Source organism: Orycteropus afer, unplaced genomic scaffold (assembly GCF_000298275.1).
Source record: "Orycteropus afer afer isolate SDZICR_OR568_19922 unplaced genomic scaffold, OryAfe1.0 scaffold00044, whole genome shotgun sequence".
NCBI lineage: Eukaryota > Metazoa > Chordata > Mammalia > Tubulidentata > Orycteropodidae > Orycteropus > Orycteropus afer.
The window spans coordinates 15,529,118-15,555,955 of NW_006921631.1; the positions used below are offsets into that span (position 1 = coordinate 15,529,118).

General features: G+C 45.4%; 1 protein-coding gene across 1 annotated transcript in view; it reads left to right on the forward strand.

Moving 5' to 3' along the window:
• Window positions 1-26,838, forward strand: part of OLFML2B (olfactomedin like 2B) — a 54,899-nt gene that overhangs the window by 20,736 nt on the left and 7,325 nt on the right. Inside the window, exons 4-6 of the mRNA XM_007937767.2 lie at window positions 5,367-5,543; window positions 10,855-11,080; window positions 12,263-12,799. Of these exons, the coding sequence (XP_007935958.1) occupies window positions 5,367-5,543; window positions 10,855-11,080; window positions 12,263-12,799 (940 nt within the window). The remainder of the gene's footprint in view (window positions 1-5,366; window positions 5,544-10,854; window positions 11,081-12,262; window positions 12,800-26,838) is intronic.

Sequence of the window (26,838 nt, forward strand, 5' to 3'; positions counted from 1 at the left end):
ATCCTCACAACTGGACCAATAAGCAGCATCATGATAAATGGAGAAAAGATTGAGGTTGTCAAAGAATTCACGTTGCTTGGTTCTACAATCGAGGTCCATATTTGTACCCATTCCAAAGAAAGGTGATCCCACAGAATGTGGAAATTATCGAACAATATCATTAATATCACACGCAAGTAAGATCTTCCTGAAAATAATTCAAAAACGGTTGCAGCAGTATATTGACAGAGAACTGGAAGCAGCACTCAGGACGTTAGATGACATGTAGCACTGGGCAGGTCAGCTGCAAAGGAACTCTTTCAAGTGCTGAGGAGTAAGGATGTCTCCTTGAGGACTAAGGTGCTCCTGACACAAGCCATGCTATTTCCAGTTGCCTCCTGTGCATGTGAGAGCTGGACAATGAATAAGGAAGACCAAAGAAGAATTGATGCTTTTGAGTTGTGGTGCTGGTGAAGAATGCTGAAGGTATTATGGACTGCCAAAAGAACTAACAGATCTATACTGGAGGAAGTGCAGCCGAGATGCTCCTTGGAAGCGAGGATGGCCAGACTTCGTCTCACCTACTTTGGTCACGTTGTCAGAGGGGACCATTTTCTGGAGAAGGATATCATGCTTGGTAAGGTGAAGGGTCGATGAAGGAGGGGAAGACCTTCGATGAGATGGATTGACATGGTGGCTGCAACAACGGGGTCAAGTATAGCAAGGATCGTGGAGCTGGCGCAGGATCAGGCAGTGTTTCATTCTGCTGTGCATGGGGTCACTATGACTCAGAAACGACTCGATGGCACTTAACAACAACAACAACATGAGCTGGAAATGACTTGATGGCAGTGAGTTTGGTTTTTTTAACCATTACATTTGATGGCTCCTTGATATCAAGGAGCTCTAGTGGCGCAGTGCCTAAAGCATTTGACTGCTAACCAGAAAGTTGGTGGTTCAGCCCCACCAGCCACACCACAGTAGGTAGATGGGGCAGTCTACTTCTGTAAAAAATTTGCCACCTTGGAAATCCAACGGGGGTTGCTATGAGTCAGAATTGACTTGATGGCAGTAGGTTTGTTTTGATAGCACCTATCAGGAATGACCCAGTAAGACCACTCATTCTGGATATTCTTGAAATAAGACGTCTTTCTCATGACCTTTATCTCTCACAGTTAATTCTGTGCAATTTAGAAAGGCTGGCTTGGCCTAGGCCCCATGGATTGCATTGAGCCCTCACAGTGCAGAATCTGGCATGCAATGAAATGCCATCAGGATGGCATGGCCAGTGGCTCTGGAGACTGGTTCGTTTTAACAGGCACCGAGAGGGTTCTTCTGTGCGGCTCCTGTAGCAGCCACCAGAGCCACAGTGTCTGGCTGTCAAGGTCATCCTGGATACTTACACATCCCCGTGGCTCAGAGCCCCCTTGGCTTCCCTTTTGGACACTGGTAACATCTCACCAGGCTGCAGGGCTGTGCCTGGCACTGTCTGAGCTTTTACATTTCCCATGTCTGTTTTGTTCAAGGAAAATGGAAGGCAAATACTTCCTCTATTTTACAGTGGTGCTTCCTTGACCAACCTCATAAACAGAACCCACAGAGGAAAATCACATTTAAAGATGTAGATGCTCGTGGAAACCCAAGAGATGGGGGAAAGGTTGGACAGTGTTGAATCTCAGTATAGTTAAACTTCTCCAAAAGTTACTATACGAGGAAGGGCATCTCTAAGACTGTACACAATCTTCCCCTGATTGAAAACCCACTCAGCATTCACAGAAATATCTCCGTTCCTCCTAGCCCATAGCACATTCTCTTAACTTCCTCCCTGAATTTACTCCTGAACACACTTGCTAAGCCTCACACTTGGCACTTACAGAACCTGGTGTGATTGGTCATCTTTTCCTGCATTGTACTTCCTTTCTCGCAGTTACATTTGTTAGCAATCCCTCCTCAGGACAAGAACCTTAGGTGTAGTTAGAGCCTTCCTTTCTGCCACACCACAACTTAGAAATAGGAGGTACTTAGCAGTGTTGGTTGACTGAAACGTGGCTCTGGTCTTTTCTGATATAAACTAGATCTGGAACATAGCTAGTTTGCTAAGTGGGGGTTATGTGGGGAAACTTTTTTTTTTTTTTAATAATTTTATTTATTTTGTTGTTGTTGAGAGTATTTACAACAGAACATACACCAATTCAACAGTTTCTATGTGTACCATTTAGTGACATTGATTACATTCTTTGAGTTGTGTAACTATTCTTACCCTCCTTTTCTGAGTTGTCCCTCTCTTATTAATATAAATTCACTGCTGCCTAAGGTTCATACATAATCTCTCAATTTGTAGCTGTCAATTTGATCCATATAAATAGTTCTTAAAAGAGCGTAATACTTAAGACAGACTTTTTTAACTAACGAAGCTAACCTGCTGTTTGGTTTTAAGAAGATATCAGGGGACATGTTGTGGTTTAAGGTTTAAAGATTATCTTAGGGCAATAGTTTAGGGGTTCATCCAGCCTCCATGTTTCAGGAAATCTGGAGTCCATGAGGATTTGAATTTCTGTTCTAGATTTTCTCCCTTTTGATCAGGATTCTTCTATGGAATCTTTGATCAAAGCTGGGTACCATCAGTTCTTCTGGTCTCATGGTAAAGATGGCAATTGTTCCTGGAGGCAATTAGCCACATTTTCCATATCCTCTCCTTTTTCCTCTGTTGTTCCAGGTGAATAGAAACCAACTGATGTGCCTTAGATGGTTGCTCGCAAATTGTAGGAGGTAAAGCAAAGCACTAACACCATTATTGGGCCAACTAACAGGACGTGCCATGAAACAGTGACCCTAAACTTCCAAACTAAGAAACCAAGTCTCATGAGGTTTTTGGTTATACACAGGCAACCTCAGCAGCTATTCTTTGTTGTTGTTGTAAATGTATCTGTCACACAGTGTTTGCCAATACAACTTTTTGACAACAACCCTAATTACAGCTTATTGATAGCAACCCAACCCTTAATCAACACACTACTTCCATCACCATTAACCTCTCCTTTTCCCCTTCCTCCTGCCCCTGGTAACCAGTAATAAACTTTGTTCTCTGTACATTTATAGGTAGATAGGAAAGTTTGAAGCCAGCTTATCAATTTTTTTTTATGTAAATGATGGTCTTACAGTGCTGGGGAATAGACTGTGCTCACTAGAAATGTGGGTTAAGTAGATTTCTTTGGCAGCCTCTTCTAAAATTGCTTGGAAAATCCTTCTTTCATTAATTGAACTACTTCATGTGTATGGGGTGCCAGTGGATGGATTTTTTGTAAAGTACTTAATCACTTAATAAAGGCAGCCTGTGCACAAATGACAGAAAAAGAGCTAGGTGTCCTATAGTCCATGGGTGATGCAAAAGATTAACACACTGAGCTGCTAACCAAAAGGTGGGAGGATTGAGTCCACTCAGAGGCACCTCAGAAGGAATGCCTGGTGATCTACTTCTAAAAAAAACAGCCATTCCATATATAGATTTGGCAGATGATATTTCTGTATATGTATGTTTATGTGCTATAAGAATGTCCATATATATAACAGAGCTAACAGGGGACAAAGTTAGGATAACTTCTTAGCCATAGCCAAACACCTTGGGGAAGCAAGTAACTGAGCCCATGGGCTTGGGACCATAGTCATGGGAAACATCAAGCTCACTTGGCATAATATACTACATAAAAACATTGTTCTATAGATACACTCCTTGGAAAGAACAATCAAGGGAGAAAAAAGGGCTGCTTATGCACAGGGAGACAGCTCAGGGGGCAAGAGTGCATGGAGGGATGGACACTGGGAAGAGGTTACTGTAGGGAAGAAGTGGGAGCGGAGCTGTTGTATTGGGATAAATTGTAGTCAATGTCATGAGACTAAGTGTATGTGAACTGCTGTATGGAAAGTGAATTTTCTCTGTAAACTTTCACCCAAATCACAATATATTTTTTTTTTAAATTGTTCTACATCCTACTTTAGTGAGTAGTGACTGGGGTCTTAAAGCTTGCAAGCAGCTATATGTTGTTGTTGTTGTTATGTGCTGTTGAGTCGGACCCGACTCATAGTGACCCCTCCTTGGTTTTCCGAGGTGGTGTGTCTACAGAAGTAGATTGCCCAACCTTCCTTCCAAGGAGCAGCTGGTGGGTTTGAACCGCCAGCCTTCTGGTTAGCAGTCAATGCCTTAGGCACTATGCTACCAGAGCAAGCAGCTATATAAGATGTGACATTTGGTCTCTCTTTATCTGGAGCAAAGAAGAGTGAAGAAAATCAAAGATGCATGGAAACAGTTAGTCTAAGTGACTAGTGAACCATGGGAACCTCAGGCTACACAACCCTAAGACCAGAAGAACCAACAACCACTCAGAAAGGGATCAAATTGAAGATCCTGGATAGAGTGGGAGAAAAATGTGGAACAAAAGTCAAAATCATAAAATAGATCAGCCTTACTAGTCTGATAGAGACTGGTAAAAACCCTGAGACCATGGTCTCTACTCACCTTTTGGGCCTGGAATTGAACTAACTTTCATAACTTGAGTCTCAGCCAAATAGGTCTTCAAAGTGAACAATTATACCAGGGAGGTACATTCCTTACAAAAATCAACCATAGGAGATAAGAAGGGCAGCACTTGTGCAGAGAGAAAGCTCAGAAGGCAGGAATACATAGGAAAGACAGACACAGGGAAAAGGTAACCACAGGAAGGAAGTGGAAAGAGAGCTGTTACATTGTGGGGCTTGCAGCAGTATCAGGAAACAAAATGTGTATGAACTGTTGAATGGAAAACAAATTTGCTCTGTAAACTTTCACCCAAATCACAATTAGAAAAGAAAAGAAAAAGAAAAAGTCATTGAAAACCCTACAGAGCATTATTGTTATGTGCTGTCAAGTCAGACCCGACTCATAGTGACCCCTCCCTGGGTTTTCGAGGCAGTATCACTACAGAAGTAGGATTGCCCAACCTTTCTTCCAAGGAGTGGCTGGTGGGTTTGAACCGCCAGCCTTCTGGTAAGCAGTCAAGTGCCTTAGGCACTATGCTACCAGACCTCCTCTACAGAGCATAGCACAGTTTTATGCTGACACACCTGGGGTTGCCATGAGTCAGAGTCATGTCCAAGGCATGGTTGGTTGGAAGATGGTATTGGGCAGTATTTCTAGAGATTGGATTTCTAAGGGTTGTCCAAAAAATGTAGCTTGGGTGCCTATTCCCAGTCCTGAGCACAGAGCTGGTCATACTCTGGGGCCCCCATAACATGATGACTAACATCTCAGCCTGCCTGTCACATCTCTATGCTCTGAGCATGGCTGACAGCTGCCTCCTGCCAATCCTAAAGCACTTTAATAGATCTTTATTTTAAATGTTTTCTTTTCTCAGGAAGTTTCTAAAAACCTCACCAAGGAAAACGAGCAAATCAAAGAGGACATGGAAGAAATTCGGACTGAGATGAACAAGCAAGGCAAAGAGAACTGCTCCACCAACATCCTAGATAGCATGCCAGATATCCGGTCAGCCCTGCAGAGGGATGCAGCGGCTGCCTATACTCACACAGAGGTGAGTCTCTGCCTCCATAGCCTCTGATCACACTCCAGACAGCCTATTACCACATCTCACCTTTGCGTAGACGTTTTCAGGTTCTGGCCCTTTCATAGTCATAATAATTCACCTGTGCAATAGTCCTATGAATTTGGTGGGGCAGAAGTTAACCCCATTCTACTTAACTCTGAAGCCCAGAGAGATCAATGAGTAAGTATTGCAGTGGGGACTCAAACTTAGGTCTCCTGAATCTCAGTCCCTATTCTTTTCATCATATTTCATCTCACCTTTGTGAGCATCCTTTGCACTTACAAGGATTGGGGCGGGGGGGAACCTCATTGCCTTTGAGTTGATTCTGACTCATAGCAACCTTATAGGACAGAGTAGAACTCCCCCATAGGGTTTCTAAGGCTGTAATTTTTATGGAAGCAGATTGCCTCATCTTCTGCAGGTGAGTTCAAACCACCGACCTTTCATTTAGCAACTGGGTACTTAACCACTTTGGTACTAGGGCTCCTTTTCCATAAAGTTGACAGCCTTGGAAACCCTATGGGGGCAGTTCTACTCTGTCCTGTAGTGTCATTGTGAGTTGGAATTGACTCACTGGCAGTGGGTTTAGTTTGGCGTATTTGCTTACTTTAACTGGTTGCCGAGGGTCATTAGTGGACAGCAGAGCTGTGCCACACTGGTTCTGGGTAGTGGGTTCCACATGTGCCATTGAGGGGTTCCCTCTGTTTTAGGCAGTTGGGCCAGGTGTGGTTGAGCAGGGTCTGGGACGGCGAGTTCCCTTGAGCTGATTTCTCCATGTGTCATGATGTGAAAAAGATTGGGAAGCATTGCTCTGTAGCATCTGTGCCTTGGTCATTAAGAATTGGGGTAAGAGAGGAAATAGGGCTGGGTATGTGGGCTTGGAACATCTGCATAGAGACGCTCATCGAAGTGGTGCCAAGCAGGCAGTAGCTATGAGCTGGGGGAATCTCGGGCACGTGTGATCTGAAGGCAGGATAGCAGACTGATTAGGACTTTAGAGACAACAAGCATTGAAATGATTATGGTACCACCCCAATATGCAACTCAAAATAAAAACTGTTCCAAACCATAAAATAAGTATAAGGAAAGCCAATCATTTACTGGCTTTTCCCATGATGATTACTTTGATGGTTTTGGAAATATCATATTTCTTAAAAAAAAAAAAAAAATTTTTTTTTTTTTTGCTCTTTTTTGGGTGTCCCTGACTTGCTGGCTACTGAGTATGTGTTTAGTCTACTTAGAGGGCCATCCCTGAGCATTTAGCTCCTAAACCAAAGAACCAGAGAACAGTGGACTGTGGGGGAATTAGAGGCCTCTGGTCATCACACCTGAGGCCCCATGTGTCTTCTCACATCTGGGATAGTTGGCCTGGCCAGCTGGCCAGTGGAGCCAAGCATTGTTTTCGGCCCCCTCTGGCTTCCAGTTTCCTAGCTGGTGAAGTTTACAACTCCATCTGTTGTCTTGATGACATACTATGTGGTGTGTTCTGGAACCCAGTTCAGATTTCCTGAGGGCAAACAGCAAACCAAATCAAACACACCAAATTTGTTTTCTCCTTGCTCAGCAAAGTTCTTTCCCCTCCTCAAATGCCCATTCATCATCCTGCTGAAGTTAGCATAATCCATCCAGCGAGGGTGGTGGTGGGGGCAAGGGGCAAGAGAGGCTGAGAAAGGGGGAAGTGGTGAAGGAGACCCAAGGGGAGGCTCTTCCTCTCCTTTTTTATCCCCCTCTTTGGTGAACCTTAGATGTTAAAAAGGGGTGTATGGGTTAGGTTGTTTATATTCAGGGTTTTTATAGATGAGGTCAGGGGTTTCTCAGAATGGTGAGTGGCAATTTGTTGGAGACATCTTTCCAGGAAGGTCCTTGCCTAGAGGGTTGGCAAGGGGCTCTGGGGGTGAGTTGGGAGTGGAGAGGGCAGGGTGGGTGCGGGAACATTGGGACGCCAGGAGTTTAAGTCATACAACAGATTTTGGATTAACAGAGAGGAAATCAAAGCTCATTGGGGGTTGCTGCTACCCAGTGCAGCCTGTCGCCAGTGGATCCAAGGAAATTATATGTTCTCTGGCAAAGGCTGCCCATGGTCTTGCTCCATCTCCTTGGCTAGGAAAGAGAACTGCAGTTCCCACCCATCCCTGAGAGTCTGGAATTAAAGACAGTTCCTGGGGTTTGCCACGAAGAAATGACAGCCTGCTTTTGCAATGCAGAGGGAAAATGGGGTCCAGCAATTAGATGCCTCATGGCGTCTGAGTCAAGGGCTGTGGCTGAGGGCCTCTTGTTTGCCTCCTAGGCATCTCTTCCCTGTGGGAAGTGAGGGATCCCCAAGTCTGCTGGATAGTAGCCAGACCATGGCCCTGAGGCCTTGGGGATGTAAGCAGGTTTCTGGATCTCAGTACCGTAGTCATGCTGTGGGCAGTGTAGCTTAGTATAAGGAAAAGCACAGACTCTAAAGGCAGGCAGCCGTGGGTCCACTGAGTAGCCATGTGATTTAATATGTACACCTCAGCCACTTAACTGATTAACTTTCAACGAAATTACTAAATCACTCTAAGCCTCTGTGTCCTCCTCTGTAAAATATTGTTGTTTTGACTCATAGAGACTCCATGTGACAGAGTGGAACTGCCCATAGGCTTTTTTTGGCTGATATCCTTTTGGAAGTAGATTGCCAGGTCTTTCTTCTGCACTGCTGCTGAGTGGGTTCAAACCACCAACCTCTTGGTTAGCACCCCAGCACTTAACCATTTGTGCTTCCAGAGCTCCTATCTGTAAAATATGGATAATATATACTTTGGCCAGGTTGTTGTAAGGGTTAAAAATAATATAAGAAACATGGCTGGCCATAATAGGTGCTCACTTAGGTATCATTATCACCAATTAAGTATGCCCTGCACCACTAGTCAAAGGTGCTTCACCATCAAGAACAGGGAATTGAGAGAGTGGAGGGCTCTCCAGGGCACATTTGGCATGTCTGCCTGTTACTTCCAGGCAGTTCTTGGTCCAAGTGAAGAGAGGGTGGCAGAAAAATGTCCCCTGCCTTCCAGAAGCAGGTGACCACTATGCTCTGAGGTGTGAAGGATGCATATTTAGGAACTGTCGTGTCTATTGTACTCCAGTAAACTCTTTTGTCACGAGAGAGTGAGTAGAAACTTGGGGGTGTGGTTAGAATGAAGAATCAAGATTTCTCTGGGCCAAATTTTAAAGGTCAAAACAAGAGCCTGGGTTTGTTTCCTCCCATGCAACATGAGGAAGTTGGCCACCATCTCAGGGTCCCTTCCAGCTAATAATGGTCAATGACCCTGAAGGTCCTGGTCTGCCCACTGGGGCACTGGGCATCTGGGGGCAGAGGTTTTATTCTCAAGTGGGCTCTGCTCTTTGGGAGATTTTACCAAGGTCTAGTATTACAGCATTTAAGGGAGCTCACCAGCTCCTACTGGTGAGAAGGGTTTTTTTCATGGCTTAGGTAGCTTCATGAGTCAGTCATTTGACTCCTCATGAATGCAGGACTAGGCCACATGCCCCTTAGGTCCCCACACAGCTGTGGTATAGAGCCACTGCCCCTCAGGAGCCGGACATACCTGTGGGGCCCCTGGCTTGAACACAGCCAGCTCACAGGCCCTGTGCTCAAGGTCCTCTGCTTTCAGAGGTAGGTGATAATGATCTTGGGAAGGGAGCATGACTGGATAGACCAAGAAAGGACCCAAAGACCCAGCTACATCATGGACTCAGAGGCCAGTCCTTGGGCAGCAGCTCTATGGGGGACAGGGTAGTCCTTCTATGTGACCAGAACTGTCATGATGTTGTTTCCACTGTGCCTTCAAGATACTCAGACACCAGTTCATGGGCCTGCCTATTTTAAAGCATCTTTTGACTTGACAGAGTCACAAATGTAGACAGTTCCTTGGGATTTGCTATGATTAAGTGTTCTAGTTACCTAGTGCCACTCTGACAGGAATATACCACAAATGGGATGGCCTTAACAAACAGGAGTTTATTCTTACAATTTGGAGGCTTTAAGTCCAAGTTCAAAGTGCCAGGCTCTAGGGGCTGGGTGAAAGATCCTCAACCTTGGGGTCCAGCTCTGCCTTCTGCTCCCGGCCCACTGGAGCTAGAGGCATTTCTTCACTCAGACAGCTGCTGGCTACTGAGGCTGAGAAGCCCTAAGGCTGACAAGTAAAAAGGCACAGTCCCGATGTTACCAAACCACATGGCAGGCCATTAACTTAAGTCCATTGTAAGCCCCAAGGTCGGCAGATCATAGCACGCTGGTGAGTGATGACACGGCTATATACAGGGTCCAAGCGTGCCATGGGCTGAAGACCATTCCCAAGGCTTCTCCTTATATACAGGAAGCAGACCACACGCAAAAGGCAGCTACTCAGCTGTTTGTGGTAGATCCTACCATGGAGTTGATTGCCAATCTCATCATGGGGAAGAACTACCACCAGCTGCCCAGCCACTCAACCAGGCCCAGCCAAGTTGACACACAAACATAACTACCACATTAAGAAATTCAAGTTAACAAATATGAAAGAGGATCAACCCAGGAGAATCAAAGATGAGCATGAGGTTGTCTGTGCCCTTTTAGTTTCTCACAATATTCAGAGATGACAGTATCCTTAAATAATGCCTGTGAAAGGTAGGCTGGGATAGAAACCAAACATTCATTGAGCATTTCCTAAGAGCCGGGCAGTGTTCTAAGTGCTTTACATGTGATGGCTATATTTATTCTTCTTATCAGTCCTATTTACAGATTGGGAGCTCTGGTAGCATAGTGGCTAAGGCACTTGACTGCTAACCAGAAGGCTGGCGGTTCAAACCCACCAGCCACTCCTCAGAAGGACGGTTGGGCAATCTACTTCCATAGTGATATTGTCTCGGAAACCCAAGGAGGGGTCACTATGAGTCGGGTCCGACTCAACGGCACATAACAACAACAATAACATTTACAGATTAGGAAACTGAGGCACAGAGAAATTACATGAGTTGTTGATGGGTGCTGTGTAGTCAATCCTGACTCATAGCAACCCCATATGACAGACTAAAACTGCCCCATAGGGTTTTCTTGGCTTTAATCTTTATGGAAGCAGATTGCCAGGTCTTTCTCCCACAGAGCCACTGGGTGGGTTTAATGTGTCAACTGCTTGGTTAGTAGCCGAGTGATTTAACATTGCACCATCAGGGCTCCTTTGTAAATTGTTTAGCTGCTGTTATTTATAATGGTTTTGGCTCCAATATTTCCCTGCTTGGTCACACCTTCTGTGAGCAATGACATGTCCTTCCATTGTGTCCCCTCTGGGAGCAGTATGAGGAGCGATTTCTGCAGGAAGAAACCGTGTCCCAGCAGATCAACTCCATCGAGCTCCTGCAGACACGACCCCTGGCCCCTCCGGAGGTAGTAAAGCCACAGCGGCCACTGCAGAGGCAGGTCCACCTGAGGGGCCGGCCAGCCTCCAAGCCCACCGTCATCCGGGGCATTACCTACTACAAAGCCAAGGACCCTGAGGAGGAGAACGACATTGAAGAACAGCGTGAGTTGGGATCAGCAGGGCCACCCTGGAAACAGGGCAGGGAGAGTGTCGTCATTTGAGCAAGAGTCTGTGCAGATGCCTTTGCTGTAAGCCACACCCTCTTCTGCAATGCATCAACTACTGTGGCCCTAAGCCACACCCTCTTCTGCAATGCATCAACTACTGTGGCCCTTCAGAGCCAGTGCAGTCACCTGACTCTGTGCAAAGCTACAAGTTATCCAGAGTTCTTGTTGCATTTCCTCACAACTTGCTCAGGAAAATTAACTTCTCTGTGCTTGTAGAAGATCACATGGCAGAGAACAACTGAGCTGAAAGGGTTTTCAGTGTCCTCTGCTTTAGTCCCCTCATTTGCAGATATAGAAACTAAGGCTTGGAGGGGGAACTACTTACTCAGGGCCACACAGTGGTCTCCTACCTCTTCCTTCTCTTCTAAGAACCTGGGCATCCATCCAGTCCAAGACCTCCTTTTATCCACTTCCTTTTCTATCTCCACAAGAAATGGATCATCTCTTCCCTTATCATCTTTATCTTGTTTCCTTAACACTTGCTTTTCCTGTGTTCTTCCTCTCCACTTTCCCCCAGGTATCCACTTAGCTAACTCTCTCACCTTCTTTAAGCCTCTACTCTTATCTCTTCATCTCAGTGAGTGCCATCCTGACCACCCAAGTTCCCCTTCCTCCTGATTTCTCTGGACCCTTCTTACCCTATGCTACTTTTTTTTTTCTCCATAGCACCTTCAACCATACTATATATCTATTTATTGTTTAGTGTCTCCCTCATGAGACTATAAGGGCAGAGATTTTTGTTTCATGCACTGTTGTTTTGCACGCTCCACAAATATCTGTTGAATGAATGGATGACCAACTTCCTCCCAGCCATCAAGTTTTACAGCCCATAACTCTGCATCCTCTAAGATGCTACCAATGGTACCTGAGTCCTGGGTTAAATACAGCAGCAGTCTATCCACAGTTAACCTTCAGGAAATAGTTTCCTTCTATTCATCCTCCTTCTCACCTTCTTCTGTTTCTAGCCTCTTTCGTTCTAATATCCTGTCTATAAATCAGGGTGTCATGTTGAAAAAAAGAAATGCTCTTATTAATGTGCCATGTACCACATGCTTTTGGTTATCTGAAGGTTGCTTCTGTCTCTGTGCTACAAACAAACCTTGTGTTTGTTTCACAGATGATGAGTTTTTCAGTGGTGACAATGGAATGGATCTGCTGATTGAAGACCAGCTCCTGAGACATAACGACCTGCTGAGCAGCACCACCCGGAAGCCAGCAACCACCCATCCCAGCACTGCTGTGACAACTGACCAGAGCACTCAGACCACACCCATGTCCTCAACACTGCCACAGCCCACAACCACCATGCCCAGCATCACTGACCCTACTCTCTCTGCCTTGGTTGAACAACTCTCCACAACACCCCAAACCACCTCTGTGTTTCCAGATCCCATGGAGGAGATAGTCCTTACACCTTCTACTCAGGGGCCAGCTACCACAGTGGCACAGACAGCTACCCAGCAACCTCTGACTTCAGCTTCTCTGCCAGTGACTCCTGGGGAGACATTTATGGAAGGTACCCAGGTGGCCCCAGTGCCTCCCACCACAGTCAGGACAGATTCGCCAGGGAATGATGCTACTGCTGGGCAGGGCACAACCCCTTCCAGCCCCACCCTGAGCCCCGAAGAAGAAGATGACATACGGAATGTCATAGGTGAGTCTATTCCACCTGGCCTTAGGGTTCCTTGTCTATTCAGTTGCATCCTCCAAGATGCTATCAGTGACACCTGAGTCCTAGGAACGTGCAAAGGGAGGAGTTAACTGGTTAAATTCCTTCATAAAGAAACACAAATGGAATTACACCTTTTAGCCAACAAATAGTTTTTAATGTTTAAAAGACATGCTTTAACATCTAAGCCTTTTGTATTCAAAATGTGCCAATGACAAGACAGGTAACCCCCCTTTAAGTGTATAGACAGCCAAGCTCTCACTGTCATCAGCTCTGTCATTAGTTAAGAAACATTTGTTGAGTACTTTCTGGGGACTAGGCTTTGTGATGGGCATTAGGATATTTGGAGATGACTTGGTTGTTTTCTGTAGCAAGTTCAACATGCCACAATATAACAACGGATTTTATTGGAGTGTGGGGGGCAATCCCATGATAATGTTAAAGTGGGAGCAGAAAATAATGAGTACAATGGGTTTAGGGAAAATTTCGTGAACCCTGGCCCTGGAGAGAATGGCAACATTGTGGCATTATGTGGTAAGAGCCATAATAAAAGAAAGGAGAAATAGAGAAATGCACTGAGAACTTTAACCTTGGCCAAATCCATTCCCTTCCCTTCCCTGGGTCTCAGCTGAGATTAGGAATTTGCTAAGGACTGTTGGACTCTTTCTTCCATAACACTCTATGATTTTCTGTAATAAGTTTAACAAGCCATGATGTAACAAGAAATCTCTATTGGGGAAAAATTCCCAAATAATGGCAAAGTGGGAACAGCTGAATAAAATGGGTCCTCAGGGCAAAATCTCATGATCCTTGGCCTGGAGGAAGCTGAGCAAGAAGGCAGTTCTTGGCCCAGAGAGGTTGGGGTGGGAATAGAAGAGAGCCTTTGTTCTTTTCTTTTCCTTCTGAGCAAACTGACCAGGGTAGAGGGCAGATTCACTAGAGCATGGATAATTAAGTTTCTGAAGTTGTCAGTCCTGCTCAATTTCCATAGAATTCCCTGGGGTCTGAGCAGACACTTCTGCAATGCTCTGAAAGATCTCAACTTTGTGCTCTTGGGAACACAGCCCCTGGGCCCAGCACTCTACCTCCCTCTCTGATGTGAAGTGAGCTCCCCAGGGCCCCATATGTCCACTGCTTCAGCTGCATTTTACCATCACTCTCAGCAGGTGCTACAATACCAGTAGGGAGGACCCACACACCCTTGCATATCCACAGGTAATGGTGTTTTCCAGCCTGGGAGCCTCATCCATCAATGATTTCCTAGCCAGGGGTGGAGTTCTCCACTGTCTTCATAGCCTACCTTCAGCCTGGGTCCTAGCACCCAGACTCTCTTCCCAGCCTGCTTCCCTGGGTTTTGCCACCAGTAGACTTTTTCTGGTACAACTCCCAACCTGTACCCTTCTGAGGTTGTTAGGACTCTGCCCTCTTCCAGCAGTCTGAATGAGATACTGATGCCCAGTCAGGAGAAATCCTATGTGCTGGTAGTCATTTACCTGGTGGTAGGAGATGGGGGTGGGGATGCATTTTCTCTTGTTTGTCAATATTCTGTTTAACTAGAATTACATCATCATATAGATTTGTAAAGTTCAATATCTGGGTTCAAGATTCTGTTTCAAGACTACTGTTTAGGGTTTTTCAGAAAACTGGTGTTCTTTCCTCTTGCATCTACTGGAAAAAACACTGGGACATGAACCCATAAATGTAGTGTTTTCTTCAGATACAAGGGGCTGGCAACATGGATGAACCTTGAAAATATGTTGAGCAAAATGTCAATCTCAAAAGGACAAATACTGTATTATTTCATGTATATGAAATATGGGCTCTGATGGTGTAGTGCCTAAGGCATTTGACTGCTAACCATAAGTCTGGCGGTTCAAACCCACCAGCCACTCCTCGGAAGGAAGATTGGGCAATCTACTTCTGTAGAGATACTGCCTCGGAAACCCAAGGAGGGATCGGTATGAGTCGAATTGACTCGACAGCAGTGAGTTTGGTTTTATGGTTATATGAAATACGCAAATACATAAAAAGCAAAAGTTATTAGTGGTTACCATGGTGGGAGGGAAGGGGTAAAGAGTTTTTGCTTAGGGGATATTGAGTTTATGTTAATAGTGGTAGAATAATTTGGAAAAGGATCCCAGGAGTGGCTGCACAACTTGAAGAATGTAAGTAGTGTTACTGAATTGTATGTGTACAACTTGTCAGATTGGCATAGATTTTATTGTATATATATCTTCAACACAATTTGAAAAGAAAAGTGGATTGCTCAGACAGTAAGAAAGGTTTGACTGTTCAGGGGATGTGGAATTTTGGCTAGTTAGTTCTTGGGGATCATTTGTAATCCTTTATTGCTGCTAAATGCCTCCCTCAGGCTGGTGTCAGATGTGGATGAGATTTCCTTATGGGAACCTTCTCTGCAGACCCCTGACTTCCCTACCTGGCCAAGTAAAACTGTAACGTGCCAACAGGTCCTAGTCATCAGTTCAGTAAAACTCAGTTGGCTGAAATGGGTCACCAACTACTGCCTTGCTGCCTGAGAAAGGCTGTTTGCTGTTTGAAAGTCAGGTGATTTTGACTTTGAGTTGTCTGAGTGTAGTTTTAAATGGGGCTGTTTTAAAAGGAACGTCGATCTCAGGGTTTCCAAACTTGGTTTTTTATCTCCTGTTTTCCTCAGGAGACTTAAAATATTCTCAGAACAGCTACAAAATCAAGTTGATTACAGGCTGAACTATTAGATATGTCTATGCAGGTGAGCGTGTACCCAAGACCATGTATAGGATTGGCAGACAGTGGTTCTACAAGTGTATTTGTATGTTTTGTAACAATTCCCAAGTGTATAGTAGAGCTGACAAATTGTAGTCACTTCTTGACCACACCCAGTTACCCAGAGGGAGAAAGTAGTCAAACCTGTGGGCCAGGACCATAGTAGCAAGGGACATTAGGCTCAACTGGCACACCATACTACACAAAACATTGTTCCACCTCCTACTTTGGCAAGTAGCGACTGAGATCTTAAAAGTTTGCAAGTAGCCATCTAGATGCAACGATGGGTTTCTCCTCATCCAGAGCAAAGAAGAATGAAGAAAACCAAAGATTCATGGAAACAATTAATCCAAGCAACTGGTACACCATGCAATCCTTAGCATATACGATCATGAGATCAGAAGAACTAGATGGTGCCCGGCTACCACTGTCAACCACTTGGAGGGGGATCTATGTGGGAGATCCTGGATAGAGAGGGAGAACAATGTGGAACAAAACTCAAAATCATTTTGGGAAAAAAAAGGCGGGGGGACTAGGTTTGCTGGTCTGACAGAGCCTGGTAGAACCACTGAGACTATGGCCTCTAGCTGCCCTTCAGATCTGGAATTGAACCCATACCTGTGGCTTCCAGTCAAACAAAAGACAGGCATATGAGTTGAACATTTACCTGAGGTAGATACACTCCTTGGAGAGAACAATCATGGGAGAAAGAAGGGCTGTTTATGTACAGGGAGATAGCTCAGGGAGCAGGAGTACATGGAGGGATGGACACAGGGAAGAGGTAACTATTGGGAGGAAGTGGAAGGAGAGCTGTTGCATTGGGGTAAATTGTAGTCAATGTCATGAGACAAAGCGTATGTGAACTGCTGTATGGAAAGTGAATTTGCTCTGTTAAACTTTCACTGAAATCACAATTTAAAAAATTTAAAAAAAAGAACTATACTGTATTTGATAATTTTACTAATAAGATTGAATATAGTTAATAATAATCCTTTAAAAAAAGTCAATTAGAATTGTTTTTGGTTGTGAGGACAAACATTTGGCTGTAAGGTAGCTCTAAGGTGAGAAAGGAGGGGCATGGGGAAGGAGCTCTGGTAGCATAGTGGGTAAGGCATTTGGCTGATAACCAGAAGGCCAGTGGTTCAAATCCTTGGAAGGAAAATGAGGGAATCTATTTCCATAATGATATACAACCTTAGAAACGCAATGGAGATAGCTATAAGTTGGAATTGGCTTGATGGCAGTGGGTTTAGTAGTTTTTTTTCTTTTTTTTTTTTTGGAGAGGGGGTTAAGGAGGAGAAGGGACAGGTGCTGTCAGTGATGGAGCAAGGGTGTGAAAGGAAGGGGTCAGTGCTCCCACGCAGTCCAGCTCAGGGAGGTCTGCTCAGGCTACTGCTGACGAATAAAACATGTGCCACGTGGCCAAGGCTTTTCAGACTCCTACACTAATGACTGCAATCACTGCCTTCCCCCCACCCCAAGAAGCATGTTTGGGACAAGGGGTGGGAAGAGCAAACAAAGAGGACAATCAGAATTGTGAGGATACCAGAGAGAGCCTAACTCATACTTGAAATGAGAAAATATCATGATCTGTGAAGAATGTCTCCCCCACAAAGCATTTGACCTCATAATTGCTGAGGCTTGGCCAGCCACACAGCTGTGAATATGAGATGGGCGGCCCTTCTTGCTTCGTGTCAGGAAGCTGGTCTGAGGCAGCTTGAGGAAGGTGATGCCGACATGGGCGGGGACAATGTTTCCTAAAGCCTCCTCACTGCCCAGACTCAGGACCAAGAATTTTCCAGTTGGCTGCCCTGCCACTTGACAAGCATCCCCCATAATGTCACAGGCATGCTCCGGTCTCCAACCTTTTGCTGGCTCATGTAACCCAGTCCCCTCAAATCACTTGGAAATTCATTTGTCTTATAACACAGGGCTGTCTTGCCCTAGATTTGGAGATGTTCCTTGTAAGTAGATAAGAAATAAAGTCCAAGCCTCTTCTATAAGGTTAATAAGTACACTCCTTAGCACATTCAGTACTTCTCTGGGCTGGGCTATTGTGGTGCAGTGAATTACTTGGTATGGCTTTTCTAGCCATAGTCTTTTAACTCCCACTAGATTACTGGGTGGGACAATGCAAATAAGGTGTATAGAACTCTGATGTTGGGATTGGTTAGTTTTGTCACCCTGCCAGGTTTAAAATGAGCTCTGGTATAGTCATAGCGCCTAAGGCCTTGACTGCTAACCAGAAGGCTGGTGGTTCAAACCTACCAGCCACTCCTACGTAAGGTTGGGCAATCTACTTCTATAGTGATACCACCTCGGAAACCCAAGGAGGGGTCGCTATGAGTCAGGGCCAACTCGACTGCACATAACAACAACAACAGAGGCAGAAAAGGGGATCTCACTGCCATCAAGAGAGAAGAGCTAGAGGTGAAGTGGAGCGCATCCTTGGACCTGAGATCCCTGTGCTGGACCTCCTTGGCTGAGAGATGCCCGACTAAGAGAGAGATGCCCCGGTGAGAGACAGATGCCTGGGTGAGGGACAATAGCAGTGGAGCCAAATGGCTGGAGATGGGGAAGCAGGCTTTCCAGCCCCATGGAGCATGAAAACTGAATGTCCTTGGGCAGGAGGCTTGCTGGTGGAATGGGGTGCAACGTAGGTGTGCCTATGGGCAGAGCTTTGTAACACTTGCTGGAGCAGGGCAGAGGCCAGGCCAAGAGGCCAAGGGCCAGAAAGGTGTGCCTGAAGGCATGCATAGTAGAGGGGAGACTGTCCTGATCAAAGAATTGTGTCCTGAAAGCATTCCTGAACCTGAGTTGTAGCCTGTTACTTCCCTAATAAACCCCATAATTGTGAGTTTTGTCTGTGAGTTCTCTGTGACCATTGCAAGGAATTATCGAACCCAGTGGAAAAGTAGTGAGTGCCGTGGGAGGGATAGTTGGTGTCAGAATTGGCAAAAAGGCTGAAGGGTGGTGGCATGTCTGGCCTCATAGGAATAAGCCTTGATTTGTTGATGGTGATTCTGTCTGCTCCTTATGAGGTTGGAAGAGGTAAGAAGATGCTGCCTCCATGCCCTTTTTGCAGCTATGAAAGTCCAAAGTATATGAGAGATGGTTACTTCCATAAAGAGTTAACTGTAAGAGGAGTCCCTGGGTGGTGCAAATGGTTAATGTGCTCAGCTGCTAACCTAAAGGTTGGAGTTTGGAATCCACCCAGAGGTGCCTCAGGAGAAAGGCCTGGCAATCTACTTTCAAAAAATCACTCATTGAGAACCCTGTGGGGTTGATAAGAGGAAGCAGGCTGTTGAGCTAAAGTTGGTAAGAGAGGCTGTGTGTAGGATGGTAGAGGTGTGTCTCTCTCACTCTAACCAAAGAGCTCCATCTTGAAGGGAGACTGAGCTCACCAGGCTCATGGGGCAGAGAGGGACCCTCCAGGCAGAGCGAACAGCATGCGCCAAGGTGGGTGTGGGTAGTTGGAGGTAGTCCACAAGTACTCGCAGGGTATACATAAGGAATGTGCTCGATGGAATTCTGGCATAGGGTGGCAGGGCCCAATTATGAAGTGAAGTAGAAGTCAGGCCTTAATTCTAAAAGTGATAGATTCCAAGCAGAGAAATAATATTCAGATTCTTAAATTGAAGAGAAACATTGAGTGCTGACAGTGTGCAGGTGTTGGGAATGCCCTTCCTTGGAGTCGAATACAGTTTTGTATTTGAGATAGATATGTAAATATAATTTCCACTCAGGGTTGTGAGCACTGTGGTGGAGGAATGTGTAGGGTACTGTGAGGTGCTGTGGGGCCACAGGGGGCAGCTTAGGCAGCCTGGGATTATCTTCTGGAAGGAGATGCTGACCTAGCTGTCTTGAAGGTTGAGGCAAAGAAGGATGGTAACGTTGCACTCAGAAAGACCAGAGTCAACAGGGGGGATGTAGTATAGCCAGGGCTGGCTACATAACTTGTGGGGCCCAGTGCAAAATGAAAATGCAGGGCTCCTTGTTCACACAGCAAGTACCAAAGTACCATTAAAAGTAGGGAAATATAAAGCTTTCTTCTTTCTCCCATAGTCTATCACTCAACTTGTTATGGTGGTTTTTTTTTTTTTTTTTTTTTGCCACTTCATGCCATTGTAGGTAAAGAAAAAATTTAATTTTACCATTCATCACTGAAATTGTTGTTGTTGTTATGTGCTGTCGAGTCGGATCTGACTCATAGTGACCCCTCCTTGGGTTTCCGAGTCAATAGCACTATGGAAGTAGATTGCCCAACCTTCCTTCTGAGGAGTGGCTGGTGGGTTTGAACTGCCAACCTTTTGGTTAGCAGTCAAGTGCCTTAGGCACTATGCCACCAGAGCTCCCCAAAACTTGTGTTTCTCTGACCGAGAATCGAACCTGGGCTGTGGCGATGAGAGCGCCGAATCCAACCCATATTTCCTAGCTCCTACATGCACATGTATTTTGTTCTTACCAGAATAATGGAATCACTGCAAAAAACTCACTCAATTGTTTTTATTTCATTTCTTGAACACACATTCTACCAACACTCTCTCTCTTTAGTGGCTAAGGCACTTGACTGCTAACCAGAAGGCTGGCGGTTCAAACCCACCAGCCACTCCTTGGAAGGAAGGTTGGGCAATCCTACTTCCGTAGTGATACTGCCTCGGAAACCCAAGGAGGGGTCGCTATGAGTCGGGGCCGACTCGACGGCAAATAACAACAACAACAACAAATAAGGCAGGACTGAATGGAAAAGGAACTATGGATTGCCCTATCTTTCCTTTTCCTTCTGTGTCGACATTTTCAGCTTAAGTGACTGGCTAATACAGAGAAGTAATTGACTCAATGGCATGCAACAACGATGTAAGAAAGGATATGATAAAAGTTCCTTTGGTCATTTGTGTTTCTTAGAATGTCATTGCCTTCTTTCTGTGTTCAAAGGAAGCTCTGGTTCTAAAGGAAAGTGTTTTCCTCTGGGATTATCAGGCCCCCTTAAAGGACTTAGCGGTAACACTCTTACCTTATGAACACTTTGAGTCATGCTGAACTCCCACCATATGGTGGGTCCACTTGAAATTATGTGCCGTTGGGACATAACAAATGTGTATGCAAATGGATGACAAGGGAGGCAGACATGCAGATGGCATGTTCTCCTCTGATCATGTGCAGACTCCATTGTCCCATCAGACTTCATTTACAAGACACAAGTTCAAAGATAAATTGTTAAGAATTTCAAGACAACAATAACAGACCTTGTGTCCTGTGTGACTGCACAGGTCACATGCTCATGAATTCTTCCCTGAGCATGGCATCATGGGAAATACAAGCAGCTTGGTATGGGCAAGAGACCACAAGCTGACAACTTGAGGGCTGAATTCATCCCAAGCTGTGTGCACGTTTATTTATTTGAATGCATTTGTGTCAGACTGCTCTTCCAATTCACCAGTTTCTATTGCTGTCTGTGAACTCATACTCAGCCTGCTTCACTTGTTTTCAATTCCTGCCCAGTCCCTGGAGTCATTTGAGCTGGAGACCTCTGAATGGAAGGACATGTCAAGAAGTGACAGTAGATCAAGAGAGGCCGGTGTGCTAGGCTAGGGACTTTGGCTTTCACCTGTGGTAGCGATGGTACATTGTTAATAGGTTAATAGGTTTAAGCAGGTGTGTATTGTGGAAAGCCAGCTCAGGAACTACTAGGTAGAACAGATTAGCTGAAGACAGAGACTGGTGCCAGAGAGACCAGTTGGTATAATTGGAGTGGTCCAGGCAAGAGGCAGTGAAGTCTAAATTAAGTCAAAGAGGTGGAAGGGTAGGGCAGAAATGAAGAGGTAGGAGACAGAATGGCTGTGACTCAGTGACAAACTGGAGTGTGAGTAGAAAGGAAGTGGCATCAGGGATGATGCCCAGGTTTCTGGCTTAGCTAGTGAGTGGCATGCCATGCCTTTCTCTAGGACAGGAAATATTAGAGTAGTAGTCAATGAACTGAAGCAAGTGAATTCCATTTTTAATTCAGTGAGTTTGAGGGACCTGTAGGACACCCAGGAGAAAAACAGTCTTGTAGGCAGTTGGGTGAACAGAGTTCAGAAACAAGATCTAGACTGGAAGTACATTTGGGAGTCAAAGGAAAGAGAGTTTGCCTAGTAAACATGGGAGGAATGAGGAGAAAAGAGGCTGAAAGTGGAGCTCTAGAGGATGACATTTAAAAAAGGACAGAAGAGAAACTGGTTTAGCCAAAGGGATGGAGAAGTCATGATCCAGGAGATGAGAGGGAACTGGAGAGTGCAGTGTGTGAGAAGTGAGGAGACAGTCTCCTACAGTGGTGGTGGTGGAGGAGCAGTCCACAGTTCCAGATCCAAAGAGAGGTTCAACAAAATAAAAGGACTGGAAAATGTGTAAGCATTTAGAGCATTTGAGCAGCAGTCAGGTTGAGGGGTTGAGAAGTGCGTGGGCATTACGCCTGAGTAGGGGAACAGATGTCTTTATGGGAGAAACTTGCCAAGCAAATGCTACAGCTGAAAGCAGGGGAGGGGAAGGAAGGGTCTTATTTGCTGATTTTTTTTTTTTTTTTTTTTAAAGATGGGAGATATTTCAGCAAATTTATATGTTAAAGGGAAAGAGTCCCTCTTTTCAGACCTTGCTGACCTTTAAAGCAAGGCCATCTTACCTCCTGGATGATTGAAGAATCAATGAGTTAAGAACTAGAAAGTGCTCAGTGTTTAGCCAGCTCCATCACCATCATCTTTTGCGGCCTTGCTTTGAAGAAAAGTTCTAAGATGAACTGCAGACAGCACTGTCTCTTCTCTTTGAACTGCCTCCATCTTTCTCTCATTACTCTTGATGAGAAGTAAACATGCAGAATCTTCTCTCAAAGACTGATGGTTTGCTGCCAAGGGTGGGAGCAGCTGAGTGGCCCCAGATCCTCAGGCCGTGGAGATGGGCCTGGGCCTCATGGTTCACTGACCTTCTGCTCCTATCCTTGTCAAATGCTCTGAAGCCACACTCACCTGTCCCACAGCTTCTTACTGAGCTTTTCCTCCCTGGTGCTAGCAGGTGTTTGCCCCACCTGAGACATGTGGCGAGCAGTGCTAAGGTCCCGGGTATCAGCACTGTGAGGCTGTAAGCTGGAACTCCCCTTTTACTGCAGAAATAAGAACACTGGCCCTGACCTGGAAATCTGATTCAATCTGTATTACTATATTTTTTGCAAATAGTGCACCCATGTAAATAATGCATGCACACATGAGCAGAAATGACAAAATTATGTTAAAAATTCTGGTGTAGTGTGCCTACACATACACTATGGAAGTCTCATATTTCCAGAAGTGAATTTCTGCCTCATTCATCTTCATTCAATAGTACAAATTCAATAGTTTGATTATATTTGTATAATAAAGTTATAAGCCATGGTCAAAAAGTCATGGGTTGAGTTTGGTAGTACCACAGGAATAGGAGAATAAACCATTAAAACTGTGCATTTGTTCTGGGGCACTTTGAGACCAGGCCTGAGAGAAACGGAATTCCTTCTAGCTGATCTCTGCCCAGATACCTTAAGCTGGAGATGAGCAGAAGCTCGGGTGGAGGGCTGCACGTGGGGATGCCACAGCCAGATCACAGGCTGGTCCCACAGCAGGCAGGAACCATTGCCCCCCACACACCCAGTTTCATGGTGCCAGCACCATGTAAAGCCAGGCAGCAGGACATTGTGTGTGTGGGTGTGCACTGCCCTAGCTCTGCAGGGCCCATGGGAGGCCAGTTGGACCCGTCTCATCTGAGCAATGGATGGGAGACCCCTCTGCACAAATGGCTCTCACGCCTGCCCTGCAGCATCCACACAGGCAGAAGATTCAAATGGCCATCGCATGGCAGCCAGTCTGCTGAATGATGGGGTAGAATGTACGCAGCTGAGGTACGCTGGCCTCACCCGCCTGAGTAGCCTCTCCAGCCCAGAATACACAGACCTGTGCACCTCCTGGGCTGGGGCTAGCTGCCCTGGTGAGGACTGTTCCTGAGGCGGAAAAACTAATTTCTTCCTGTATCAGAGAAAGCACTTTGCAGAGCAGGGAAGGAATCCTGCCAGGAGAAGGACTGCTTTAGAAACTTTAGGCTGGTGGGGGTCTGCTGCTGGGAACCAAACCTCTGCATCAATAGGCACCAAGATGAAGACTTAACATTAAATCCACTAGGCAGGAAGAAAAATAAATTGAAGTGGAAGTCAACATATGTAAAAAAAAAAAATTGGTATAATGTGCTTATGAAAATAATGCAGGGGGAATTACATGGTATGCAAAAACCGTGTAATGCACATGTTATTTGCATGAAAATACAGTAGCTTCCTATGCCTGCTGTAACAAATTACTACAGACTTAATGGCTTAAACCAAACCTGCCATGTTCTGAATGTGGGACTTCAGACATTTTTTTCCTCTTCTGTAACTTTTTGTTTCCTTGTTTGTAAAATGGAGACAATGACATCTACCATGCAGGATTATTGTGAGGATTCATACATAAAGCATTAATCAAACAAACACCAAAAACCCAAACCAGTTGCTTTAGAGTTGATTCTGACTCATGGAAACTACATGTGTTTCTGAGTAGAACTGCCCTCCATAGGGTTCTCATGACTGTTACCTTACAGATAGAGATGGGCAGGCCTTTCTTCTGGGGTGCCTCTGGATAGGTTTGAACTGCTGACTTTTTGGTCAAAGTTCTGGTGACCTACTACCACTCTGACAAGAATATACCACAAATGGGATGGCTTGAACAAACAGGAGTTTATTCTCTTACAGTTCAGGAGGCTAGAAGTCTGAGTTCCAAGTGCCAGGCTCTAGGGGCTGGGTGAAAGCCCCTCAACCTTGAGCTTCAGCTCTGCCTCTTGCTCCTGGCCTACTGAAGTTAGAGGCATCTCTTCACTCAGGGAACTACTGGCTGCTAAAGCTAACAAGCCCAAGGTCGACACATAAAATGGCACAGTCCCCATGTTACCAAACCACATGGCAGGCCATTAATTCAAGCCCATTGTAAGTCCCAAGGTCAGCAGAGCATGGCTGCTGAACAACAACACAGCTACATGCAGGGTCCAAGCATGCCATAAACTAGAGACCACGCCCAAACTGCTTCTTATATATGGGAAGCAGACCACATACCCAAAGCAGCTACTCAGCTGCTCCAATAGGTTCCACCATGGAGTTAATTACCAGTCTCACCACTGAGAATAACTACATTCAGCTGCCCAGCCACTCAACCAGGCCCAGCCAAGTTGACACACAAATATAACCACCACAGTTAGTAACCCAGTGCTTAACCACTGGTGTTGCTCAGAGACGCCATTAAAGGCCCAAGAAATCGAAGTTGAAGTCGTTGCTAGAGTCATTATTCTGGGGATTCCAGAGACTTTCCCAAGGCAACAGTGGCAGGGCTGAGACCAGTGACTCCAACCTAGGGCATCTTCTGCTACCATATTAGGGACCTGTCCTTGCAGAGCCTTGGTGCTGAGATAGGGCCCTGAGCATATTTGTGGGTTGCCCAGGGCAGCCCAGGACATCAAAATCTAGATGAGTCCTTGCTTCTAAGATCCTGTCTGCAGTTCCTGTGTCTGGTCACAGCAGAAGCACCTCACGTCACATGGCCATTTGTGGGGCTTTGGGGCATTCAATTGGAAGTTGGTGTTCTTGCTGGGCTTTGCAGGGCAGAGGCACACGAAGATGCCTCTGCATGGTAGGGTATGCTGGGCTCACCTTAGTGCACATGGAGAGTGGCTTGTCCACTGGCTTCCAAGCCCCACTCAGTGGCAGGGAGTGAGATACTTTCCACCAGACTTCTGCTGCAGCAGCTCATCCAGAAACTATTTTATTGTCCTGGGCAGAATGAGCTCAGTTGTGGGAGAATGAGGCATTGGCTGCTAAGCGCTGCTGTTTGTCTTTTGGAGTCCCTCTCTGCTGTCAGACCTGGACCTAATAAACGGCACAAAGAGCTGCATAGACCCTGCCAACTGTACCCAACTGTGGGCCTGCCTGAAAACAATGTTCTTTCCACTTCCACCGACCTACCCAGACATGGGGCCAAAGGCACAGCTGCAGGGCTTGGGCCCTTCCTCAGCCTGGGGGAGCAGAAGGATATAAGAGGAAACAGATTTGTGCCATTTGGAAATGGAGGGTAGCCTGGAATTAGAAAACTCTTAGTCTAAACTCATAGGGTTGCTGTGAGTTGGATTTGACTCAGTGTCAGTAGATTTTGTTTTGGTTTTGGGTTTTTGTCCAAACTGCAGAGCTTTGTTACTTTTTCCCTGGTGAGTGTCAGGAACCCATTATCCACATCACCGTTGCACATCTGCATTGCCAGTGTTGATGACAGGTGGTGGTGTGTGTGTGGGGGTTGTTTGGCTTGTTCCAGCTGCCAGGATGGGTTGTAGGAAGTTGTGAGGGCAGGATTCATCTGCTTCTTTGACTGCCCCCTCCATTGTCCTTTTCCCATCCCCTCCATAATCCATTAGCACAGGGACAGAAAGAATGAGTGTCCCTAGTCACGTGTGACTTAAAAATCATTCAAAGTTAAGTTCAATGGATAAATTATATATTAAGAATCGCAGGCTTCGAATTGAGGAAATGCAGGGCAAACAGGATTGCATACATATGAGGAGCACAGGGGGAGGGTTACTGGATAGGGAGGGGAGAGACTGGGTTAGAGTTGGACATGGTAAATGGGGAGTGAAACTAAATGTACACATAACATTGAATATAAAACAAGCTCTTAAAAAAAAATAATAACGAAAAAAAGAAAAAAAGAATGGCAGGCTTTAGACTTGATCTAGTACCCAGTATGATTCTAGTGGTCTATGAGGGCCATTCCTGGATACCAGGTCACTCATAGTCACACCAAAGAGCCACTTGGAAGGTCTCTTCCTCATTAAAGCAGACTTGAAAATCCCAAAGGATCCACAAGAAAACTTCTAGAGCTAATAGTGGAAATTAGCAAAATTGCAGGGTATAAGGTCAACAAACAAAAATCAATTGGGTTTCTATACACCAGCAATGAGGAATCTGAAAGGGAAATTAGGGAAATAATCCATTTACAATAGCATCTAAGATGATAAAATTCCTACAACTAAATCTAACCAGGGACATGAAGGATTTATACGATGAAAACTATAAAACACTGCTGGAAAGAGATCAAAGAAGACTTAAGTAAGTGGAAAGATAGTTCATGTTCATGGATTGGAAGACTTAATATTGTTCAGATGTCAATACTACCCAAAGCAATCTATAGATTCAA